Source organism: Heloderma suspectum, chromosome 10 (assembly GCF_057233095.1).
Source record: "Heloderma suspectum isolate Gila_16-S chromosome 10, 16-S_ref, whole genome shotgun sequence".
NCBI classification, from domain to species: Eukaryota; Metazoa; Chordata; class Lepidosauria; order Squamata; family Helodermatidae; genus Heloderma; species Heloderma suspectum.
This window is the reverse complement of record NC_139467.1, coordinates 32,078,537-32,100,052: the sequence shown is the minus strand read 5'-3', so window position 1 is coordinate 32,100,052 and position 21,516 is coordinate 32,078,537. Positions and strand designations below refer to the sequence as shown.

The 21,516-nt window shown below is 45.3% G+C and overlaps 1 protein-coding gene across 2 annotated transcripts in view; it reads left to right on the top strand.

Annotated features, from left to right (window-relative positions):
* The first annotated feature begins 3,296 nt into the window (after nucleotides 1–3,296).
* ARID1A (AT-rich interaction domain 1A) overlaps nucleotides 3,297–21,516 on the top strand; it is a 91,277-nt gene continuing 73,057 nt past the window's right edge. For both annotated transcript variants that reach the window (XM_084815792.1, XM_084815791.1), the window contains exon 1: nucleotides 3,297–4,549. In XM_084815792.1, coding sequence (XP_084671918.1) covers nucleotides 3,380–4,549 — 1,170 coding nt within the window. In that variant the 5' untranslated portion in view covers nucleotides 3,297–3,379. The remainder of the gene's footprint in view (nucleotides 4,550–21,516) is intronic.

Here is a 21,516-nt window from a genome sequence, read left to right as displayed (position 1 = left end):
CCAAATTGGTGGCCATCACTACAAGTTGTGGTAGCGAATTCCATAGTCTGACTATGCACTGTGTGAAGAAGTGCTTCCTTTCATCTGTTCTGATTCTCCCACCCATCAGCTTCATGGGATGACCCTGGGGTCTAGTACTTTGAGAGAGGGAGAAAAATTTCTCCCTATCCACATTCTCCACACCACGCATAATTTTGAACAACTCTACCATGTCTCCCCTTAGCCTCCTTTTTTCTAAGCTAAACAATCCCAGCTTTGTAACCTTCTCTTATAGGGGAGATGTTCCAGCCCCTTGAACATTTTACTTGTCCTTTTCTGCACTTTTTCCAGCTCTACAATATCCTTTTTTAGGTTTGGTGACCAGAACTGTACACGGTATTCTGAGTATGGTCGCACTTAAGGGGTGGAGTATTTTGGATGAGCAGAGGTCATGGGTACAAGATCAATGCACATTTGTAATTATTGTCCCAGGTGGTAGTGTACCAAATGTTTGGTTAATAATGTCAGGGTGGACACTGAGCCCATAGAATCCCAGAGTAGTACTGATTCTGAGGAAGAGGAGTCACTTCTGGGAGAGGAGCGCGCTCCTCTTTCCCAGGGCCCACAGCTGACGGAGATTCCTCCCACCAGCATTCCTAGCTTAGATAGCAGTCCAGGGAGTGACAGACTTGGTGGACGCACGACGCCGATGCAGAGAGCGGCGCCAAATGGAGGGCGCAGAAAGGAGGCGTAGTGCCCGGTTGGCGCGCAAACAACGGCTGCGCCCAGAGGATCCAAGGGAAAAGGGGAGGGACTCTCCCTAGTCCTTAAGTTCAGGGGTCTGCCAGTAATTCCCTTTCAAACGGGGACCGACTATTCCAACTTAGGGCATAGGTACTCTGCTGCTCATATCTAGTTGCTAACGGTAGAGTTGTTAAGTTGTAAAAGAGGAATAAAGCTTTGAAAAGAATCCATTTGTCTGTGTCTGGACTTGGCTACTGGATTAGACTGAGAGAGGCCTCCAAGGAGCCCTTGACAAATAAATTGAATTGCTAATAATGATAAATAATAAGGTAGGCCACAAATCTTACAAGGTAGAAGAAAAAGGTGAAGAGCAATCCACTAGTAACTAATAATTGTTAGATGATATTCCAGGAACAGTCACAGGAGAGGTATCTTAATGTCAGTTGAACTGGTTAAATGTCTGGCGAATGCTGCGCAATACTTTATGCTGGTGTTTCAAAGAGCTTACTACTGTTCTTCCTTTGAAGTCATAACTGGAGATGGCCATAACTCAGGGGTGGGCAACTTGTGTCCCTCAATATTTTGGCCTACAGCTCCCATCAGCCCTAGGAAACATAACCAATAGTGAAGGATCATGGGAGTTGTAAGCTAGAGGAATAGGAAGGCCACAAGTTGCCCACTTCTGCCATAACTGGAAGAGGCTCTTGGGTGAGCAGATTTGTAGATGGCTAGGAAAACATTTGATTGGGGACACTAGGTGATTGGATGTTGGTGTCATGTGCAGTTTTTCTCTAAGTCAGCTTGACTGGACAACATCCTGTTGTGGTGTGTGTGTTGGGGCTTTTCTTTTATAGCCCTTGTATGCTTGCTTGAGGAGTCTGGATTCCTTTTTCCTGGGCATATTACTTGCTCTTTTGTGTGGCGCACCTTGCATGCTCCTGCTAATCTAATATGGATGATGAAATCACCTGGTAGAAGAGAAAGGACTTACAAAGATCCTAGTTCAGTGCAAGGGCACACATTTGGTACTCAGCAAGGGACTAGTTGAGTACACGCGGGCCTCACTCACCGCTTCTTGTATCACTAATGCTGCATGTAATCAGTCCTGCACCTTACAATCCACTCGACATTGTAGGAGATTCTGGCGCATGCCTCTGGACTGACATGCTGTTCTGGTATTGGTGGAAGAAACTTATGCACAAGGAGGCCTTGGAATTCACAGCAGCCTTGAGCAGCCGTGCACACAGGAAGTTAAGTCCACTTATTAATTTGTTCGTTTGAATTAAATAACTGACCATTATCATGGACATTGTGGGAAATGGATGATCAGTCTTGCAGCGCAACTGTCAGAAGGTTTTCCCAGAAGTAAGTCCTCCTGACTTCAGTGTGCTTTAGCCCATTTCAAGAGTAATGCTTAATACTGCAGGCTTGAAGTCCTTCTGGCAGGAACTGTGTGCACGCCTTACGAGACGGTATGTAACCTTAAACGGGTATTAAAACGACAAGCATCCTGCCCTAACGTTAAGGAAGCGGTGGCCTGAGCTTCCTTCCACCAGGACTATCCTCCTTGAAGTTTTGCTCTATCCTCGCTGCCCTTCCCTCGGGCCTTTCTGCCTGCGCCTCGCTAATCCCTCCTGCCCTCAAAGGCACGAGTCCTGGCCTTCCGGGCTGTCGCCAGTCTTTGTGCTTTGAGCAGGGCATCGGGGGAGAGCTCCCCACCAAGCCTGCTAAGAACTGGCGGGAATTGAGGGAGGGGGCTGCGCGCTCGCTCGCTCGCTCCGAACAGTTCCCTTCGCCGAGGTTCCTTCCAACGCGCCTTGCGTGTTTTGTCAGCAAGAGAGAAGCTTCCTTTTGTGGCTCAGACGAGCGACGGCTCGGAGCTCGGCTCCCGTCGGCCCAGCGGTCCGGGGCGGGTTTTGCGAGCGCCGAGCTGGTGCTGCTGTTCGCTTCAGGCTTCAGCCTCGCCGAGTTGAAAGCGTCCAGGGCCTGGCGGCTCCTCCTTTGTGAGGGAGGGAGGAGAGGAGAGGAGAGGGAGGACGGAGGGAGGGGGGAGGGAGAGCGGGGGGGGGGCAGGCTCCAGTCCGGGCCGGATTCCAGTCCGGGTTTGGCAGGTCGCCGCGGCGCTGGGTAAGATGGCAGTGCTGAGCCTCGTGTCGGAGTGAGCAGGACTCGGCGGACGAGAGTCGGAAGCCGCCGCCGCCGCCGCCCGGCCCGCCTAGCGTCGCCTCTCCGGCCGCGCCGCCCGGCTCCGAGGACGGGGGGCAGGCGCCTCCCGGCCCGCCGCCGCCCGCCCGGCCCGCCGTGCCCCCTCGCCTCCCTCCGCTCCCACACCGGGAGCCCCGTCCTGCCCCCTCCCCCTCCTCCCCCTCCCCCTTTCTTCGCCGGCTGCAACTGAGCGAAGAGGCACCGCGGGCCAGGCCCCGCGCCCCGCCGCCAGCCCGCCCCGCGCCCCGCGCCCGGCTACGAGGAATGCGCGCCCGCTGCCCCGGCGAGCCCGCCGCCGCCGCCGCCTGAGCGGGGAGGACGACGCCGCGGCCGAGGAGGCACAGACGAGCGGTGAGGCCTTGTGCCGGCCGGCCGGCCAGGCAGGGAGTAGGTCGGGGGCGGAGGACGAGGAGGGAGCGGAGCGGGGCTGGCCGGGCGGGGAGGGGGGATCATGGCCGCGCAGGTGGCCCCCGCCGCCGCCAGCAGCCTGGGCGCCCCGGCTCCGTCCGAGCTGAAGAAAGCGGAGGCGCAGCAGCAGCGGGATTGCTCGTCGGAGGAGGCGGGGGGCGAGGCGGCGGCGGCGGAGCGCGGCGGAGAGAAGCCGTCGGAAAGCGAAGGTCCCCCGGGAAAGGAGCTGCAGGACGGGGCCGAGAGCAACGGCGGGGGCGCCGGGGCCGAGCCCGACCTGAAGAGCTCCAACGGCAACCCGGGCGCCAGGCCCGTCGCCGCACTGAACAATAACCTCCCGGAGCCGCCCGGCGGCGGCGGCGACGGGGTGGGGACGCCGCAGCAGCAACAGCAGCAGCCGCCGCCGCCGCCGCCGCAGCAGCAGCCTCCCCCCGCTCACCCGGCCGCCTTGCCCCCGCCAGCCTACGGCTTCGGGCAGCCCTACGGCCGAGGCGCCCAGGCGGCGGCGGCCGTCGCGGCGGCCGCTGCTTTCCACCAACATGGCGGACAACAAAGCCCTGGCATGGCAGCGCTGCAGAGCGGGGGCCTGGAGCAGCCGTACTCGGGGCCCGCGGGGGCCCCCCCGGGGCCGCCCCCTCCCCAGAACTCGCATGGCGGCGGCGCTTCGGAGCACGGCTTCCCCAACCACCAGTACAACTCCTACTACCCCGCACCCGGGCGCAACGCGGGCGCCTACCCGCCTCCCCCTCAGGCCTACGCCCTGAGCTCCCCCCGGGGAAACGCTCAGAGTCCCGCGCAAGCCGGGGCCAAACCTCCGACGGCGGCGGCGGCGGCGGCGGCTTTCCAGCAGCAGCGCTTCGGGGCCATGGGGCCCTCGGCCGCTGTTGGCGGCGGCGGCGCCGGAGGAGCAGGAGGCAGCGGAGCCACCCCGCAGCCCACTTCGACCCCCACGCTCAACCAACTGCTCACCTCCCCCAGCTCGGCCCGGGGCTATCAAGGGTACCCTGGGGCCGATTACGGGAGCGGGCCCCCGGACGGGGGAGCGACGGCCAAGGCCCCGGCGGCAGCGGACATGGCCTCTCAGTACAGCGGGGGCACCAGCCAGGGCTGGGCAGCGGCAGCCACAGGAGGCCAACAAAGGAGTCACCATGCGCCCATGAGCCCCGGGAGCAGCGGCGCTGGAGGGGGGCAGCCCCTCACCAGGACTCAGCAGGTAAAAAAGGGCATCGGAGTGGGCAAGAGGGATGTGGGGCAGTGGGTGTATATGGGCTGGGCTGGTATTAGGGCAGGCGGTTGAGGTCGCCCCTGACCATGGGAAGGCAAGGGCGCCTGTCTCTAGGGCTGGGGTGCCCTTTTAACGTGGCAGGGTTTGTATTGTCGTCTTCAGGCCCACATTGCTAGGTAGCTGCCATTGTCTGTCTCTTTCCTCTGTCTCTCTAAAATGGCTGCCTCTCTGCCTTCCCTTCCTCCCCTTTTTGCAGCCTTTGTGTAAGCTCTTTCAGAGAGAGCCTCTCCAGTTTTCCTCTCTCAGCTGTGAGCCTTGAGGGGGGTCCTGGGCGTGGGGGGAGGTAAGCCTTGCCACCACCACCACCTCTGGGGAGGGAGGGGTTGGGGTGGCAAAAATAGCTCCATGTTGCTGGGTTGGAAAAAAGAGGGTGTGCTGAGCAGATTGCTGCTGTTCAGGTCTGGTGTGCTCCACTTTTTCGCGGCTCCTTTTCTCCCCCCCCCCCACGTGGGTTGCATTGAGCAGCCCCTGTGCTTCCAGGGGGTACGAAGAGGGCAAGTGACCTGCTCTGACACCCTCATTTCATTCAGGCTAGCTGAAGCCATTTTCTGAGCAGCCTTTTTAGATAGCTTAGCGCCTTGAGCCTCTGCTTGGAAGTGCTGGTAAACAGTTCAGTGATTGGAGTAGTAAGTGCAGATTGCTTTGGTTTGGGATTTGAATTATGGAGGTAAAATCCTTCTGTCAAAGCCAGGAGACAGTTGGTCTTAGGTTGACATCCTATCTGTGATCTGATTGGCTCCCCATCTCCTGCTCTTGGCCATTTATAATTGCCTCTGATGTAATGGTACAACAATCCTGATGAGCTCATAAACTTTTACACTCTGCTTTTTCTACCAGCCATAACCGAGAGCATCACTGCCACTTTCTGCCTTTTTTTTATTCCACAGCTGAAATTGGCTGTGACCTTGAGGAGGTTCAGCAGGAGCAGATCCACAGACAGGCTGCCCTCCTTGCATTGTGCCTGAAACAAAAGAGGCGGCGATGGCATTTTGTTGTACCTTGGATTTATTTTGCTTGTTAAGCCTTATGCAGCCTGGAGTAGATTCTATGGGGCTGAAGCAACAATGGTGTGTTTTTTCTGTCGAACCAATTTGTTTGTTTTGGTTTTGTGACTTTCCCGGGATATAAATGATTCCTCTTAAGTTTGTAAGGGTTCATCCGTATCCAGCAGAACTTGACCCTTTTCATCTTGAAGCTCTAGCTATGGAACCAGAAATAGTGCAAATATTATTATTCTTCACTGTTTTCAAAATTACTGCTACTTGAACACCTCCTTTTATTCTGGAAGAAAATGAACCAGAACAGTTTTCTTAGAGGGGAAAGAGTTGCATGTCTTCTTTTTATATAGGAGGTTACTTGAAAGTAGTGTCAGCTGTAATAATAGGAGAGTGAGGAACAGGAGGGTATGGAAATATTTACCTGCTGGAGATATATTAGTCAGCACATACATACATATTCAGTAGTATCTTTAATACATTTGGCATATGAAAAAGCTTTATTTTTATGTATGTAAGATGCATCTGCGTATTATATCAAGTTGTCTCTTTGGCATTTATGTAGGGATTTTCTAGGAAGAGATGGGTATTCTCTCATGATCTAGCTACCTATCTGCCAGACTCTTAGTAGTTTTAGGTTCTAGGTCAGGACCTGTGGCGCTGAATTGTTCAATTCTTCTGCTGCCTTGCCCCTAAAATGGTTTGTTACTTACCATGTTAAGATCAATCTTGAATTAGTTCAAGGCTCATTTTTCTTTTCAGAAGTATGAATATACAGTCTTTTCTTGAGTTTTTGTTTCCATATGTATGTTAGCTTAATAATATGTGCATGGCACTATAGAATAGCAACAGTGTACAGGCCTCTGCCCCTAGGAACTTGCAATTCTAGAATATGACACAGGGAGGCAAGAGAGGGGGAAATAGAAAGATGCTGGCTGTTGAACTAATTCTACTGAAGTACGATTTTAAAATCAGTTTGCGGATTTTGCTCAGCACAAGGCAGGGTGTAATGATTATTCGTGTAATGATTATATCTTTGGACATATTCCTTAGAATTATTTCACACACTACAGTTGACAAAGCCCGGTATTTTCAACAGGGAACTGCAGTCAATCATGGATGCCTACCTGGATGATGTATGTTGAGTTCATTACATTTCACACTGTAAAGGTACACACAAAATAAGGGCATATCCTAAAAAATGAGTTATGTGAAGAGGCGGTCTTTGTCGGTTCACACCATGTTTGTGTTGCAGACCACATTACATTAGAGAAATTGGCTACCCTGTAGCACTGTGGCATCCCATTGATGGTTAAAACTACTTCTAGTCTTGAAAGATTGTTTATGAGGGTACCCATTTAGGGGTGAGGAAATACTAACGACACTGTAATGTACAAACATCTGGAATTAAGTGGGTAGATAGTAGCAAGTGAGCTAAAATGTTTAAGTAAAGATGTCTAATGCAAGCAAACTACTTATGCATGTGAGTATCTTTGGGGGCTGGGAGAGGGGAGGGAATGATGTACATCTGGGGCGACATTGAATGAGTGGTGGAAAAACAATCTAGAACTAGGAAAAAATTCCTACTTTGGTGAACAAATAATTTGTTTGAAAAATGGAGGAGACGTGGAGAAATTTCTTAAGGTTTGGGTTCCGTGTTGGTCTATGAAACCTCTATGGAAACATCTGTGTTCCAGGTGTTAAGTGTCTGGGGTGTGGAAGGAAGACTACAGGAGGAAAACAGCAGAAATGAAATACACTACTTTCAGTTTCCTTTTAGCATTCTATTCCATGTTTTGGATTCTATTCTACATCTGAGGATACAATCTAAACACATTTAGCAGTCAGTAAGACCTGCTGAACTTGGTGGAACTTCCTAAGCATGTTAACTCAGAAGTATTGTGCTGTTTGTCTCTTTAGATCACCTGTCTGACTTTAAATAAACCAGGATTGGTCCTTTTGTGTGCAACTATCATAGCAATAATACACAACTTGTTATCTGTTGTTCATCGTCTTGAGGGGAGGCAGCAATATACTTAAAAATCAAACAACAAAACTAAAAATGAAACACAAAACATTAAGACTGTGTGCTTTGAGAAAAGGCTTTCTGATGGATACAGATATTCAGTATTGGTGCCTGCTGCTGGGGTAGATGCAAGCACAGTCTGCATATTCTGACATTTCTGACCTGGGAACATCACACTGAGTAAAGAGAACAGACTTTCTGTCTTGAAGTATAGAATGGAAATCTAGAGTTCCTGTTCAATTCTGAGTGGCTGGCGTAGAATTTATAGGGCATCTGGAAAGAATGGGGATGTTGGGAGTGATTGGCTAGTCTGGATGGTACTGCAAACAACTGTATAATCTCAAACAGTGGTAGACAACCTGGTGTCCTCCAGATTTTTTGGATTACAATTCCCATCAGCCCTAGTCACCATGGCCAGTGGTCAGGGATTGTGGAAGGGAAGTAGTGGTCTAAAACATCTGGAGGGCACCAGGGTGCTTACAGTAGTATACACTTTTTTCTGCCTCTTAGATTATTTTTAATAGATTATTTTTAAATGGAGGAGGGCAAATTGATCATCCAAAACTGGCTGTTGGATGAAGATCCAACAGTAAAGGTGGATATTTGGAGGCTGGCTTTTTTTTTAAGCGTTCACCTCTTGGCAAACTTTCATGGAGCTGTGTTCTCATCAAGTGGTTTTTACTTGATGTACTCCATTTTTAAAATGCTATGCTAACAAAATATGTTTTTGGTCCTTTTGCCTTTGGTCTTTACAATTGCTTTTCAGGTGTTGAGACTACAGTTAATTCTAACAATAAATGAAGCATGGAAATGTTAAAAATGTAGCTTTCAGACTAAATTGGCACCAAGTGTTTCTGTGCTGCCAATGAGCTGTGATACTTTGGAATCAGAAATTGTGCCCTAATCGCCAGGAGCTTTTAAAAATTCCCTGCTTTCGTTATGTCGAGTTTGGGCTGTGTGCTGCCTGGAAGTTGGTATAAACATTTGATCTGGTGAGGTGGTCTATCTGCATGACTTTCAGGATTTATACAAATAGGTTAAATGGGTTCAGTTCCTTAAAGCAGTGCTGGGCAGAGAGTGGATCACTAGACTTTTGGACTTCAACTCCCAGAAGCCCCTGCCAGCATAGCCACTGGTCAGGAATGCTGGGAGTTGAAGTCCCCAAAATCTGGAGAGCTACCTTCTGCCTATTTCTGCCCTAAAGGTGATGCTATTGAGTTTGTCCATTTAGATAGGAGTGTGTCCTGCTTTGGCTATGAATAGTGACGTATTTAAATATTTTGTTTTTTTAAAAAGGATGCTGGGCCAAATTTGGAAATTCTTCTAAGACCCCAATGATCCTGCTGTGTACTGAATGGTGTGGTTCACATGTCAAAATAACTCAGATTTTTTAGTTTGTAATTTTAAAAAAAATCTGAGTTATGAGTGCATGCTGCCTGATCACTCCCGCTATTAAGAGTGGCTAAACAACCCAAAGACCTTCTGGGCATGCTAACCATGAACTGTAGCTTGTCTCTCCCCTGACAAGCAAGAGAAATAACCTACGATTTGTTGGGTTATTTCTCTGGCTTGTCAGAGAGAGTTAAGCAAGCCACAGTTCATGATTCACATGTAATGCCAACCAAGCCTTGGAGAGAAGGTCCATGGTTGTCTACCTATTCCCACTTGCAGCAGGAGTGATTAAGCAGTGTGCACCAGCAGGCTGCCATGTTCACAACAACCTAGAATTTTAAACAGTTTTGGTTTATTGGGATATGTGCAGCAGGCCATTCTATAGCTTAGATTATAAAGACATGATGCTATCTGTACAGAAACCTGGGAGCTGTTTCTCCCAATGGAAGATCATTGACTACTTATTTTCCAGTGTGCTCTGGGAATATTTATGTATGCTGTCTTATGTTTTTTCGCCAAGACTGGAGGAGGTAAATATTCAGATCAGAAAAAGTATTTGAGATTCCTAGGTGCCAGCACTAGATTTTGGGGTGTCTGATATTGTTGTAGCTCTATAGACACTTCTCTCTTAAGAAAGGATAGTTACTAAAAAGATGCTGACAAAATAACATTGCTTTGCATCATTATTTCAGGGCAAGTTAATTTGACGCTAGAGTAACTGGTCAGTGCAAGGCCATAGTTGAAAATAAGACAGGACTACACATGCTTAACTTGGTCAACTGTCCTGCCAGGGACAAATAACTCCTTTGCAGAGGTGCGCAATCTGTCCAGCACCTAGAACTCTAAATAAAAATTCTGTAAATTTGGAGAGTAGCTTCACATGTATTTTATTCACATGTACCTTGTATCACTTCCATGGATGTGCTTAATGTCAATCTTGGACATGTTCATAATCCCACAGGCAGCATTTCAGGCTTAACATTAAACCATGGCTTGTAAAATAAAAAAATTATGAAATGACTGCCCAAGATAGGTGTGTTTGCCCCTCCTTCGTTGCCCAGTTTTAAGCTGGTACTTAAGACAGTGTTTTAATAGCCCTTTTTAGTTGCTTCTGTAGTAATGATTTATTCTTACTGTATTTTTTACTTTTTGTTGTGCACCACTTTGTTTGTTTTGTGGGGAAGGTGGGATATAAAATTAGAAATAAAACCATGATTTAGTATCTGAACATAACTACTTGACAAACCATAGTGTTTGAGGGGATGTCAAACCAAGATACCAAACCACAATTCAAAGTTGTTTTGCAAACCAGTGTTTTTGCTCATTGTGGTTTGCTGTCATGTCTGAATTAACAAACCACGGGTAAGGGCATCACCCTGCTGGTATGCCATGGATACAGGAGTGAATTTAGGAACGTCCAAAATCTCCAAGTTGAACCACATTAACTACATCCTGAATCTGTTTACAAACAGAAAGTTGTCATCTCTTCTAAATTGATGCTGGAAGGTGTTCTTTTTTAACTGGACTGCTTTTTAGCTTGCTTTTGTTCCTTGTTGTTCCTATCATGCCATGTCATCACATATGGATATAACTATAGCCATGAGGGCCAAAAGGTTGGGATTCTGAGAAGTCTGCAGGCCCCAGGTTTCCCACTCTTGAATGAAGCTTGTCCAACTTGAGGGTAAGAGGCAGCGATGTCAAGATGCATTGTCTTGCGAGTGCCGAATTTACGGCTGGTGATGGCTGTTTCCTCCCTCTCTTTGCTAATTTATACAGTAACTCTTATAGTAATAATATTATGCCAAGGCTCTTAATCGAGTTATGTACTGAGGAGCCAATGGGACTGTTACTTTATGAACCATTTCTGGTCAGAATCTCCTGCCAATTTTCTAAACTAATTGGTCTCTTTCCACTGTCATTTCATCTGTTTCTCTCTCTTTTTTTCAAGCTTAATGTTCAGTGGTAATGCTGTAATAGTTCATTCACAAATTGTGCCCTGTAGGGAAAGATCTCCCTGGCATCAGAAGCTTTTAAAAGTGGTGGGAAAAAGGAGGAAAACCTTCTGAATTTTTAAAAGCGTCTTGGATTCAAATTGGAAAATAAGGCTTACTCAAGTCCTTATAGCTATAGCCTGCTCTAGTTAAAATGCGTTTTCACTTATTATAAGGTTCCTGTCTAAAAACAAGGCACTTAGTTACATAATTTATTGGCTCTGAGAATATTGACCAAAGATAGAAAGTCTGAGGTGAGAGCTGATCTTAGTTGCACCTTTGTGGTTGGTTGAATGCTTTACTTATTTGAACAATGTCTTTGGTCAAGATGCAATGCTCCCATCTTCTACCATGGTCTGCAAATGACTAGTATGTCATGGGCTTTCAAGCATGAATTCCTCTCCTCTCTTGTTCTTCACCTAACCATGGTGCACATGTTATGCCCACGCTGATAGAAACACTAACCATAGTTTGCTTTCAACAGAATTTGCCTTCAACCATGGTTCAAACTGGAATTTGTTAACTTTGGGGCAGGCAGAACACTTGGGGAAGAGAGGAGGAGATTCATTGGTGCTGGTGATGGGGAGAGGATAGCTAGGAGATTGGGGACATGACATCTGCACTAGATCAATAGCTTTGTGATGTCTTGGGATTAGCATTGGGGGTGGGAGGAGGTGGGATTTCAGTGAGCAAAACTCCTGTTCTAAACATATGAATATCGGACAGAATCTTTTAAGATGTATGCATGCATATGGGTAAAAAAAAGTCAGGCTTGTAAACAGGCTTTCGTCTACTTGCTCATACAGAGTAAGAATCACTTCCAGGTGAATGGTAGATAAACTTTTATTTAAGGCTGTTGATGTGCCACAAATGACTTGCATGGTATAAATAGACAGGCTAGTAACTTTTTATTGTCTTATTTGTAAGGGCAAAAAAGTACCTTTCTACTTACCCACCTCCACCTGAGACTTTTGGGGGCTGAAATGGAAAACTCTTATTTATGGGGTAGCATTTGCGTTCAGTAGGACTGAGCATGCACAAGAATACCTAATTGCCATGCTTGGTCAGATCTTTGTCCCCATCTTACTGTTTTCACTCTGACAGATGAAATCCTTCAAGGATCTCTGTTAATAGATCCCCCCCAGCCTCAACTGGTAGTTGAGACTGGATTTCTGGCTATCTTTGCTGATAGGAGTACTTACCTACTCCTTTATTAAAATTACTTATGCTGACTTTAGAGATGCATTTAACTTGTGTGTATTCATTGTGAATTTTGTCTTAAACTTGTTACTGATTTTGATGAATGACCCTTTTTTAAGAGGAAGATGATACATCCCTTAGACTAAAAATCTGTTTTCTATATGATGGCAGTTGTTTAAAATAGTTAGTTTTTTTTTTTTTTTGCAGGAGTGAGTTGATACTGCCCAATCACCACCTTATTCTATCTTTCTGCATTTATACTTCCAAAATGTGCCCTTGGGTTCCACATTGACACAATGGAAATGTCTGCTTTTTCTGTTTTAACTCAGCAACCCGCAGTTGGCCCCTTCGTAGGTCGCTGAGTGTGATGCCTGAACCCGGGCTACTGGGTTGTTTAGGGGCAAAACAACCCAGTAGATAACCCAACAACAGACCGTGTTGGTTTACCCCGACCGACCCAGCAGTCTGGGATCGGACATCATGCTCAGCAACCTACAAAGGGGCCGATTGTGGGTTGTGGAGTAAAGCAGAAGAGGCAGGGGCGCTGCAGCGGCACTCTCACTCATGCACGACAACCCATCGTTTTTTAAACTGATGGGTTGTCCTTTGGTATGAATCAGGTCAATCTATGTTACAAAGTCATGTTTGTAAGAAGGTGTAGTCTACTAAGAACAAGGTGTAGGAAGGAAGAAATGAAAGCTTATGTCCTGTATAATGCATTGAATGTGAATGGGCAGGTCTGTGTGTGAGCCTATTTGTTACTTTATTCAAGATGTATATACATTGTAAGATTGGATAGATATGACATCCACAAAGCAGCTTGTAAAAAATTAAACAATTAAGAAACCATAAAATTGTAAGCAAAAAACAGAAAAGCAACATAAAATAGCAGTGGAATTCAATAACATTTCTGAAGCAGCAGTACGATCTCATCATCCTCTCTGTTTAAAAGCTATGGAGAGAATAGCTGTTTTTAATCTGATGCTGAAAACTAAATTTGGTGCTAGAAAGACCTCTACAAGGTAGGTGTTCCATAAATGGGCACCGCAGCGGACAAGGCCCCTTTTCCTGGTCATCGACAGCTTCTCCTTTTGAAGACAGAGGCATCTGTAGGAGTGTCTTCACCGATGATCAGTGTACAGGCGGGTTCACGTCCCCTCTTGACACCTGGGTCCTAAGTTGTATGGGGCTATAATGTTGGGACCTGTGCTTTCCATCATGCTCAGACACACCGGGAAGCAGCAGAGCTGTCTTAACATGAGCAAGTTGTTCTGTGCAGCTAGTTCCAGTTATTAGCTGCTATTAGCCAGCTGTTGTTTAAAGGTAGCTTTCAAAGGTGGCCCCACATACAATGTATTGCACTAATCTAGTCTAGGTACAACCACAGCATGGATATCTCTGGCCAGTGATTGCTGTCCAGGAGGGCTTAAAACTAGTGAAAGGTGCTTTGTGCCACTGATGCCACATGAGCATCTAAAGTAAGGACCAGATTTGAAAGCATCCTTAAGCTGGGAATCTACTTCTTAAGGGTAATGATGTGGGGTTTCAGGGAAAATTTGAATTGTAATATTTTCCAAATTAGGTTAATTTGCATTGGACAATTTTCTAATGCATTAGAGAAGCCTTTCCCCAACCTGGTGCCCTCCAGATGTGTTGGACTACAACTCTCAGCATTCCTGACCATTGACCATGTTAGTTGGGACTGATGGGAGTTGAAGTCTACAGCATCTAGTGTGCACCAGGTGCTGCTGTAGAGACGGATCTAATTGAGCATGTTTATTTTACTTGTATTTAGTAACCAACAGAGCTTTAAAAGCAAGCACCCCATGTTAATTCTTTGTCCCAGTATTTGAGGAAAAATATTAAAGCATACCTAATGTGTTTTAAATGTTTTAATATAGAGAAACCTTTATTGGAATACCTGTAAAAAAATAAATAAATTAAATAAAACAATGTACTTTCCTTACATTGTTTAAATGTAAGAAAAAAACCCAAAGGAAAACTATTACACTAATAAATTTTAGCAACCCTCAAAACTGTGCATGATATGCTGACAACCACTCAACTGCCAAGCTTGCCTGATACTATATTTGCAATTAGCATCTATTTATTACTAATGAACTTATGAAATGGAAAATTTTCTGCAGAAAAATAAAGCACTGGCAAAACATTTGTTTTGGAAAATTTTCCAAAGCAAACTTTCCACCCCACATCACTACTTAAGGGCAACCCCATGAGCACCGTCTTCTTGATTTCCCTGTATACTCTTTTGGAAGGGAGAAGGTGAAACTGAAACGAAGGTGGAATAGCTATCCAGATGCTGTGCTGTCCTAAAATTTTTGTTGTAAATAGCCTGAGGACAGTAAGTGTTGTCATGTACGTGTGTGTGTGTGTGTGTGTGTGTGTATAATTCCCTCTGTTCCTGAATTTCAGAGGCGAGTGTGGATCCTTAGGTACGTGTGTGTGTGTGTGTGTGTGTGTGTATAATTCCCTCTGTTCCTGAATTTCAGAGGCGAGTGTGGATCCTTAGGTAGTGAAAATGCATCATCCAAGTACAAAAGGGAGGTATCGCCAGGTTCAGGGAAACCCCAAGGTTTGCAGAAGTACAACAAATCTTTATGAAATAAACCCTTTGGGGGGAGGATCCCAAAACAGCTCAATGAGGACTGAGCTTGCTGACTGCTAGATAAGAAAAATTGAAAACCATGGAAAACCTGGTGAGAGGGGGAATAAGTTATGTTACTGAGGAAGAGGCCCTCACAGATCAGAAATACTGAGTGAAACTAATGAAGTTGCTGACTTTTGCTTGTATGATGTGAATTTATGGGTTGTATCTTCCTTACCATTCTTCCTCCCGCCCTGGTTCTGTATGATAAAGCACATGACTTTTTAATTGCTTTGTTGTGTTCAAACAGTTTATGAGGTTCTAGACAGCAGTGGAGAGAATCAAAAACTTTCAGCAGATTCAGATGCAGCATTTTTCCCAATTGCTTTCACAATGTTGAACCAAACATAGCTCTTCCAACAGTACAGATCTGTCAATTCAGTCATCAAACTAAACTTGTATAGAAATGCTTGGTTAGTGGCTTTTTGTCAGTGCAAGCTTACTGTGGATTACTAGCTTTTTGTGTGTTGTTCCTCCTGTATACTACTTCTACATAAAGGGAAACTGGAAATCCAGAGGCTTTAACTTGTCCAGGGTGATTGTGTGAATCTGTACAACAGCTGGGGATAGAATTTAGGTCTTTGATTTCTAGACTTGTGCCTTAATGACAAGGTCATTCCTTCTCCATGCAGCGCTCATTTTTTTCTTTATGCTCTGTGTTTAAAGTAATAGTGCCCAAACATGCCTTGTGAGGCATGCAAAGGGAGGAATAAGCACCAACAGGGCTGGAACAGGAAGAACTGCTTCTCTCGGGATTAATGTATTGCTTGTTACAAAAGGGTATAGTGATCTGCCCATGTGATATAATTAGGTATGGGTTGGGGAGGGATTCATATTTCTTGGTGCACCTGGACTTGCAGGTCTTGGCATTGCTCAGCAGTTTAGCGATGCAACTTTGGCAATGATCACAGCTTTGCTTCTAGAGGAGTCAAATACTCCTGAGTTTCTAGAGTGAAATAGTGCAATAATATTATTTTCCTAGTCTCTTTGAAAGTATATTTACCTTTCCAATTTCCATGTGAATGAGTATCCCAGTTTCCCAGTTGGGAAACGCGAGACGCACACAGGCTGAGTTTGCAAATCATGACAAGCCACTGTGGGTTAATTAACCCATGGGGCCTCCACAATGTGTGCGGGCCACCATTTTGAATATGCAAGCCCTGGCTGGCAGTTCCCATGGCTTGTTGTGTCATGTGAACCTGGGTGGTGGGGCTTGTGCGAGGGTTAAATAATCCTTGCGTAACCCACGCTGCCTGGGTTCGCATGACACAAGTCATGGCAAATGCCGACCGGGACTTTCTTATTCAAAATGGCATCCGGCACACATTGTGGCGCCCCAAGGGTTAATTAACCCACAATGGCTTGATGTGTGAACTGGCACATGGACATATGATACTTTGAATTGAATCTAAGCCCCGTGATAGCATTCTAACCATTCAATTGTTTTTATTTGTGAGTTTATTGACATGTTACCTGTTATTAACTGAAATGCAGATATGACTATGTTCGGTAGTGCTCTGAAAAACCTAAGAAGGAATTTTAGGAAGTTAGCCATAATCTGTAGAAGTTTAATAAATCTTATTGAAATGGGTCCTTGCCAAATATTGGATAAGCCCTGTTCTCTGGCAATTTAGATATTTGTATGTTCACTAAGCATAGCAGTAGTAGATGTCAAATCATTTCCTGTCTCTTGAGTGAGCTGGGTTATTCGGCAGTAGTACTGCTTGGTGAACGAGTATCTGACAGTCTTTTCTTTGTACAGATTGCCTTCATAAGCTCATGTTGACACTCGCCTAAGAGGTCCATGGAGTGGAAGGAATGAACAACAGATGAGAGAAATGTTCTGTATGACTGTTAAGGAGTGAACACTGATTTGGAAAAAATATAAAGTGCTTCAGACTTTCCACACAGTGAAAGTAGACTTGAGTCTAACTCAGCTTCCCTGCCAGATACACTTTTACTGTGTAGAATTCCTTAAATTTTAATATGTCTGTATTTTAATTATTAGGAAAAATAGTACATGATACATTTGCTTAACTTATCTTCATGATCTGTGTCAAGCTACATTAAGATTGTAACTTGAAATTAATTGCATGCAAATTGCATCTCTTGCAAAACACGGATTTCTGTTTGAGTCTCGGTACGCATGCACACTATCTAGGCTGAGCATGACCACTTACTTGAAGACTAAGGCCTGGTTTGCATGCAGTGACAACCCAGGGCTGTTTTTAAAACCTGGGTTGTCATAAATGAGCCAGCATGCTTGTCACCATGGCTTGAGTGCTCCCAGTTGGCTCCTTCTGCCAGTGAGAGCAGCTAAACCCAGAGATGCTTTGTCCCCCAGTTGTTAATCATGATGTCCGAGCAGAGAATTCTGGCTTGTCTCTCCCCCAACAAGCTAGAGTTGGATCCAAGAGTTGGGCTGTCGTTGCATGCAAACCAGGCCTAGGGCTGCAGTCCTAAGCATACTTGTCAGGTGGCAAGTCCCATTGTGGACTACTTCCAGATAAACTTGCATACGACTGGGATGCAAATGTCCCAGACGTTCCCAAAGCAGGGTTCTGGTAAGCTACTGGTCAGAACAGTGCTTTCCCCTGAGACCATCCAATTTTCTGTTGGTCCCCTCGGTATTCTGTGGCCACTGGGTATACTTGATTCTCATTGGGCTGCTTTTGGATTCGGGGGGGGGGGGGTTTGGTAAGATATATTTTTATACTTTTACACACCTCAGGGTTTCCCCAAACCTCCTGATACCTCCTCTTGTGCATTGGTGGTGCTATTTTGGCTACATAAGCAACAGCACTCACCACTAAACCTCAGAAATAGAGGGGATTCAGATGAATTGTGCCTTGTTTAAACACTTGACCTAATAAGGCAGATATTTACTTTCCCTGACTTGGTGTGGGGTGGAAGCAATTATAAAGTCAAGAAGGTATTGCTTGGGGGATACATCTTGCAGTTGAAGGTAGAAAATCAGTAACAGAATACATGGCTTCGTCTGACTAGGTGGAGTCTCCAAGTTCAGCTACTCTTTTGGGTGACGCTTTTAAAATACTAACTTATTGTAGCATGAGCTGCTGTAGGGAAAATCTCCTTCATTACATGGGCAGAGAAGGTGCTGGGAATGCACTTCATGGCTATTGCCTTGACCAACCAGTTGGCTGGAAGCCTTATGAACATGGGGTGACCGGGTCCTAAATTCACCCCAAAGTGTAGTCCATTGCCTTCCTATCAACTTAACAAAGTTGTATGATGGACAGTCCTAGCTAGTGACAGCCTTTCTTTTATAATTGTCTTATAAGTCATGCTTCAGGAATGATGGTTGGTGAATTTTAGTCCAGAAGGCTGTAGGACTGTGTACCTTCAATAGCTCTAAGAGAAATAACAGGTATTTATTAACTTGATGTAAATAATTAAACGGGAATACCAAGCTAGACGTATTTTTCTCTAGAACAGGATTTTAACTATTGAAAGCTATTTGCTTTTGAAACAATCAATATGGCAAATATTTCCACAGATTTTGTATAGTGTTGGGTAAGTCTCTAACTTGTCACACAGTCTGCAGGTCTTGTGCTGTATTAGGCAACTGTCCAGTGCAGAATGCTTTTACTGTTTCTATTTTGTCCATCCTCATTAGGTCGCTTTTTCATTTTACAGATCAAAGAGTGAGACTTGTCCAAGCTCACTCAGGTGGGATTTTCACTGCAATGGAATTTGAATGAGAGGCATGTGTTGTCTCTGTTGACTGGAACACGCTGCTTTAGAAGCAATGGTTTTAAGGTCTTAAGTGGTACTGCAGTGAGCTTAGGTAATGCCTGCCAATTTGGTAGGGAGAAATTCTCCCCCAAATCCCTAGTATAGCTAATATCTGTGCATGATAGTGTCTTACCTGGTAGTTATGTAGTATGGGGTTGAGAGATCCATTGATTACTGCAAACATCATTTTTTTGTTACCTCTGCTAGTTCATTTAAAGCAAGGGTAGGGAATCTCCAGCCCTGCCCCCCAGCCCCCGCTCCCCACAGCAAACTGCTGGTGGAGGAAGAGAGTGTTTTTTTCCCATCCAGCAGCGTGCTGCATTTCCATGCTGAGAAAAAGAAGCCTTTTCCTCATCACACAGCGGAGAAGCCAGACAAGTTGCCAATGTGGGAAGAGCGCTTTCTTCCTTCACTAGCAGCTCGTGGCATTTTCCTGTTGAATAGCAAGGGTGGTAGTGCAGGGGAGGCTTTAGATTACTGAAGGGGGGGTTGGATGGATGAATGTGAATTGGACAACCCCACCCATCTTCCTTGGCACTCCACCTACCACCAGTGTGCAGCCACTGACTACATCCCCCAGGGGGATGCAGCCCTCCACTGAAAGGCACTTCTGATTTAAAGGGTTTGCTTAGATCACATTTGGCTTTTAAAGGAAAGATTATTGTAAAAGTTTATTTTAACTCTGACCAGCAGGATCACATATTATCTTGGCTCTGAGGAGAAAATGGAAGTTCAGTTTTTTGTGGAGGACTGGAGGTTGACTGTGACTATTCCTATTCTTTTGAGCTGATAGCTAAAGCTGTGAAAAGAAAACTGATGTCAAAACACATGTGCACGTGTGTGTATGTGTTGTAGTTGCATTTCAGTATAATGTTTGTGCCCCACTTTTCCCTCTAAAAGGAAGCCCAAAGTGGCTGCTAATATATAAAAAAAGAAATATCAGAATATGAAAAGCTATCTAACAATAAAATTGCTATAATTGTACAACATTGTGCAGTACAAAATAATTAAAGATTTCCTGAGACTCTTTTAAAACATGTGGTTGGCTCTGAATTGAAATAATGAATACTAAAACATTGGTGCTCTGGTCACTGCCCCCAAAGAAAATAACAGTGCAAACAAAACATAGAATTGCAAACAATCACATTTTTTTTCAGGAACTCAAACCTGTGTAGCAGCTGATATAATCGCAATTGAGAGTTTGATTTGGGAGCTGGAGGACACTAATTCAGATTTGCAGCTCAGCCTTGAACTCTCTTGGTGACTTTCTCTCGTTTTTCCTGAAACGACCTCCTCCCAATCTGTAATACAGCAATAATCTCCTTTCGTGGCTGTTGCAAAGAATATTGAAATGTATATGAAGTACGTTGAGCACTTAAAAGTACTGAAAGTACTACGTAGTGTCTACAGAGTAATAACTTGATGGCTATCTGGTGCAGCACCACCAAAAAGAATTATCTTCATCTGACGTGGGATGCAAAAGCAACCATTTTAGATTAATCAGTAACCACTGACAAACTGTAGTTAATCTTAACTATAGTTTGTTTGAAACAAGCCACCTGCATAACAAACTATAGTTAAGATTAACCACAGTTTGTCAGGTTCAGATGATGCAACAAGGCATGGTTAGTAAAAAAAAAAAAATATGGAGGCAAACGCTTCTGAACTTATCCTTGCAGTTCTGCAGGAGGAGGAAGCATAAGGCTAGGCTTGTTCCTGTCACAATGAACCGTGGTCATGGTTTACAATGACATCTGAATGCAACCAATGTATGCTTATCCAGAAAAAAGGCTGTTACTGGGTGCAATCCATGATGTCTGAAAATCAGTAGGAGAGCTGTGCTTCAAGGTTTGCTAGCATTATAAGAGTAAAATTGGCCTTGCCTCTTAGTATTATGATTTCTTGCTATACTTGTTCTTAAACCACTGAAAGGTGTGCAGCATCGGCTGTTCCGCCTTTCCCCCTGGCACTAGCATAATATGAATTTCAATATCGACTCATCTGCAGCCAGGGATCGCTCTCACTGTCTCTCCTTGCTGAACAACTTCTTGTGTTGCTAACTTTGCTTTTATAAGCAGTCCAATTAATTCATCTGAGCTGACATGTAGATGGCTGGTGCAAACTTCTTACTACAAATATAAGCTTTTGCTGTAGCATACCATTTTAAAACGCATAGAAATTTTTTATTAAGTATTCTCCAGTCCTCATGCCACAACTTCATGTGGGACTTTGCGGAAATAGTATCTACCAAACTTTAAAGTTACTGGAGTTAAATTGGCTCTGAGCTGGCACTATTTGTCACACTTTCACACCAAGTGGAGATAGATTCCTGCTCCCCAGTATTATTTGCTACAAACACTCTGTAATGAAGCTGATTTGAGCTGTGGTGTGTAAATTGTAAGGATCTCAATGGGCAGTAAGGAAGTGTTTTAATTCCAAGGTAGTAAAGTCTTTTTAATTATTGTTGTTCAGTCGTGTCCAACTCTTCGTGACCCCATGGACCATAGCACGCCAGGCCTTCCTGTCCTCTGCTCTCTCCCGGAGTGTGCTCAGGTTCATATTCATTGCATCGGTGATGCTATCTAGCCATCTCATCCTCTGCCGTCCCCTTCTCCTTTTGCCTTCAGTCTTTCCCAGCATCAGGGTCTTTTCCAGAGAGTTTTCTCTTCGCATTAGGTGGCCAAAATATTTTAATTATAGCATTTTACAAATACACATTCCATTAATGATTCCAGGTGGTTGCTAGCTTCTTTCTGGAGCTGCTTGCCTTGTTTGGATGTGAATTAAAAGAGTGAGCAGGGACAGTATCCATATTTGGGGAGCCCTTGGACAGAGCCTTGACTAGTAATGTCATCTTTTTTTCTGCTGCA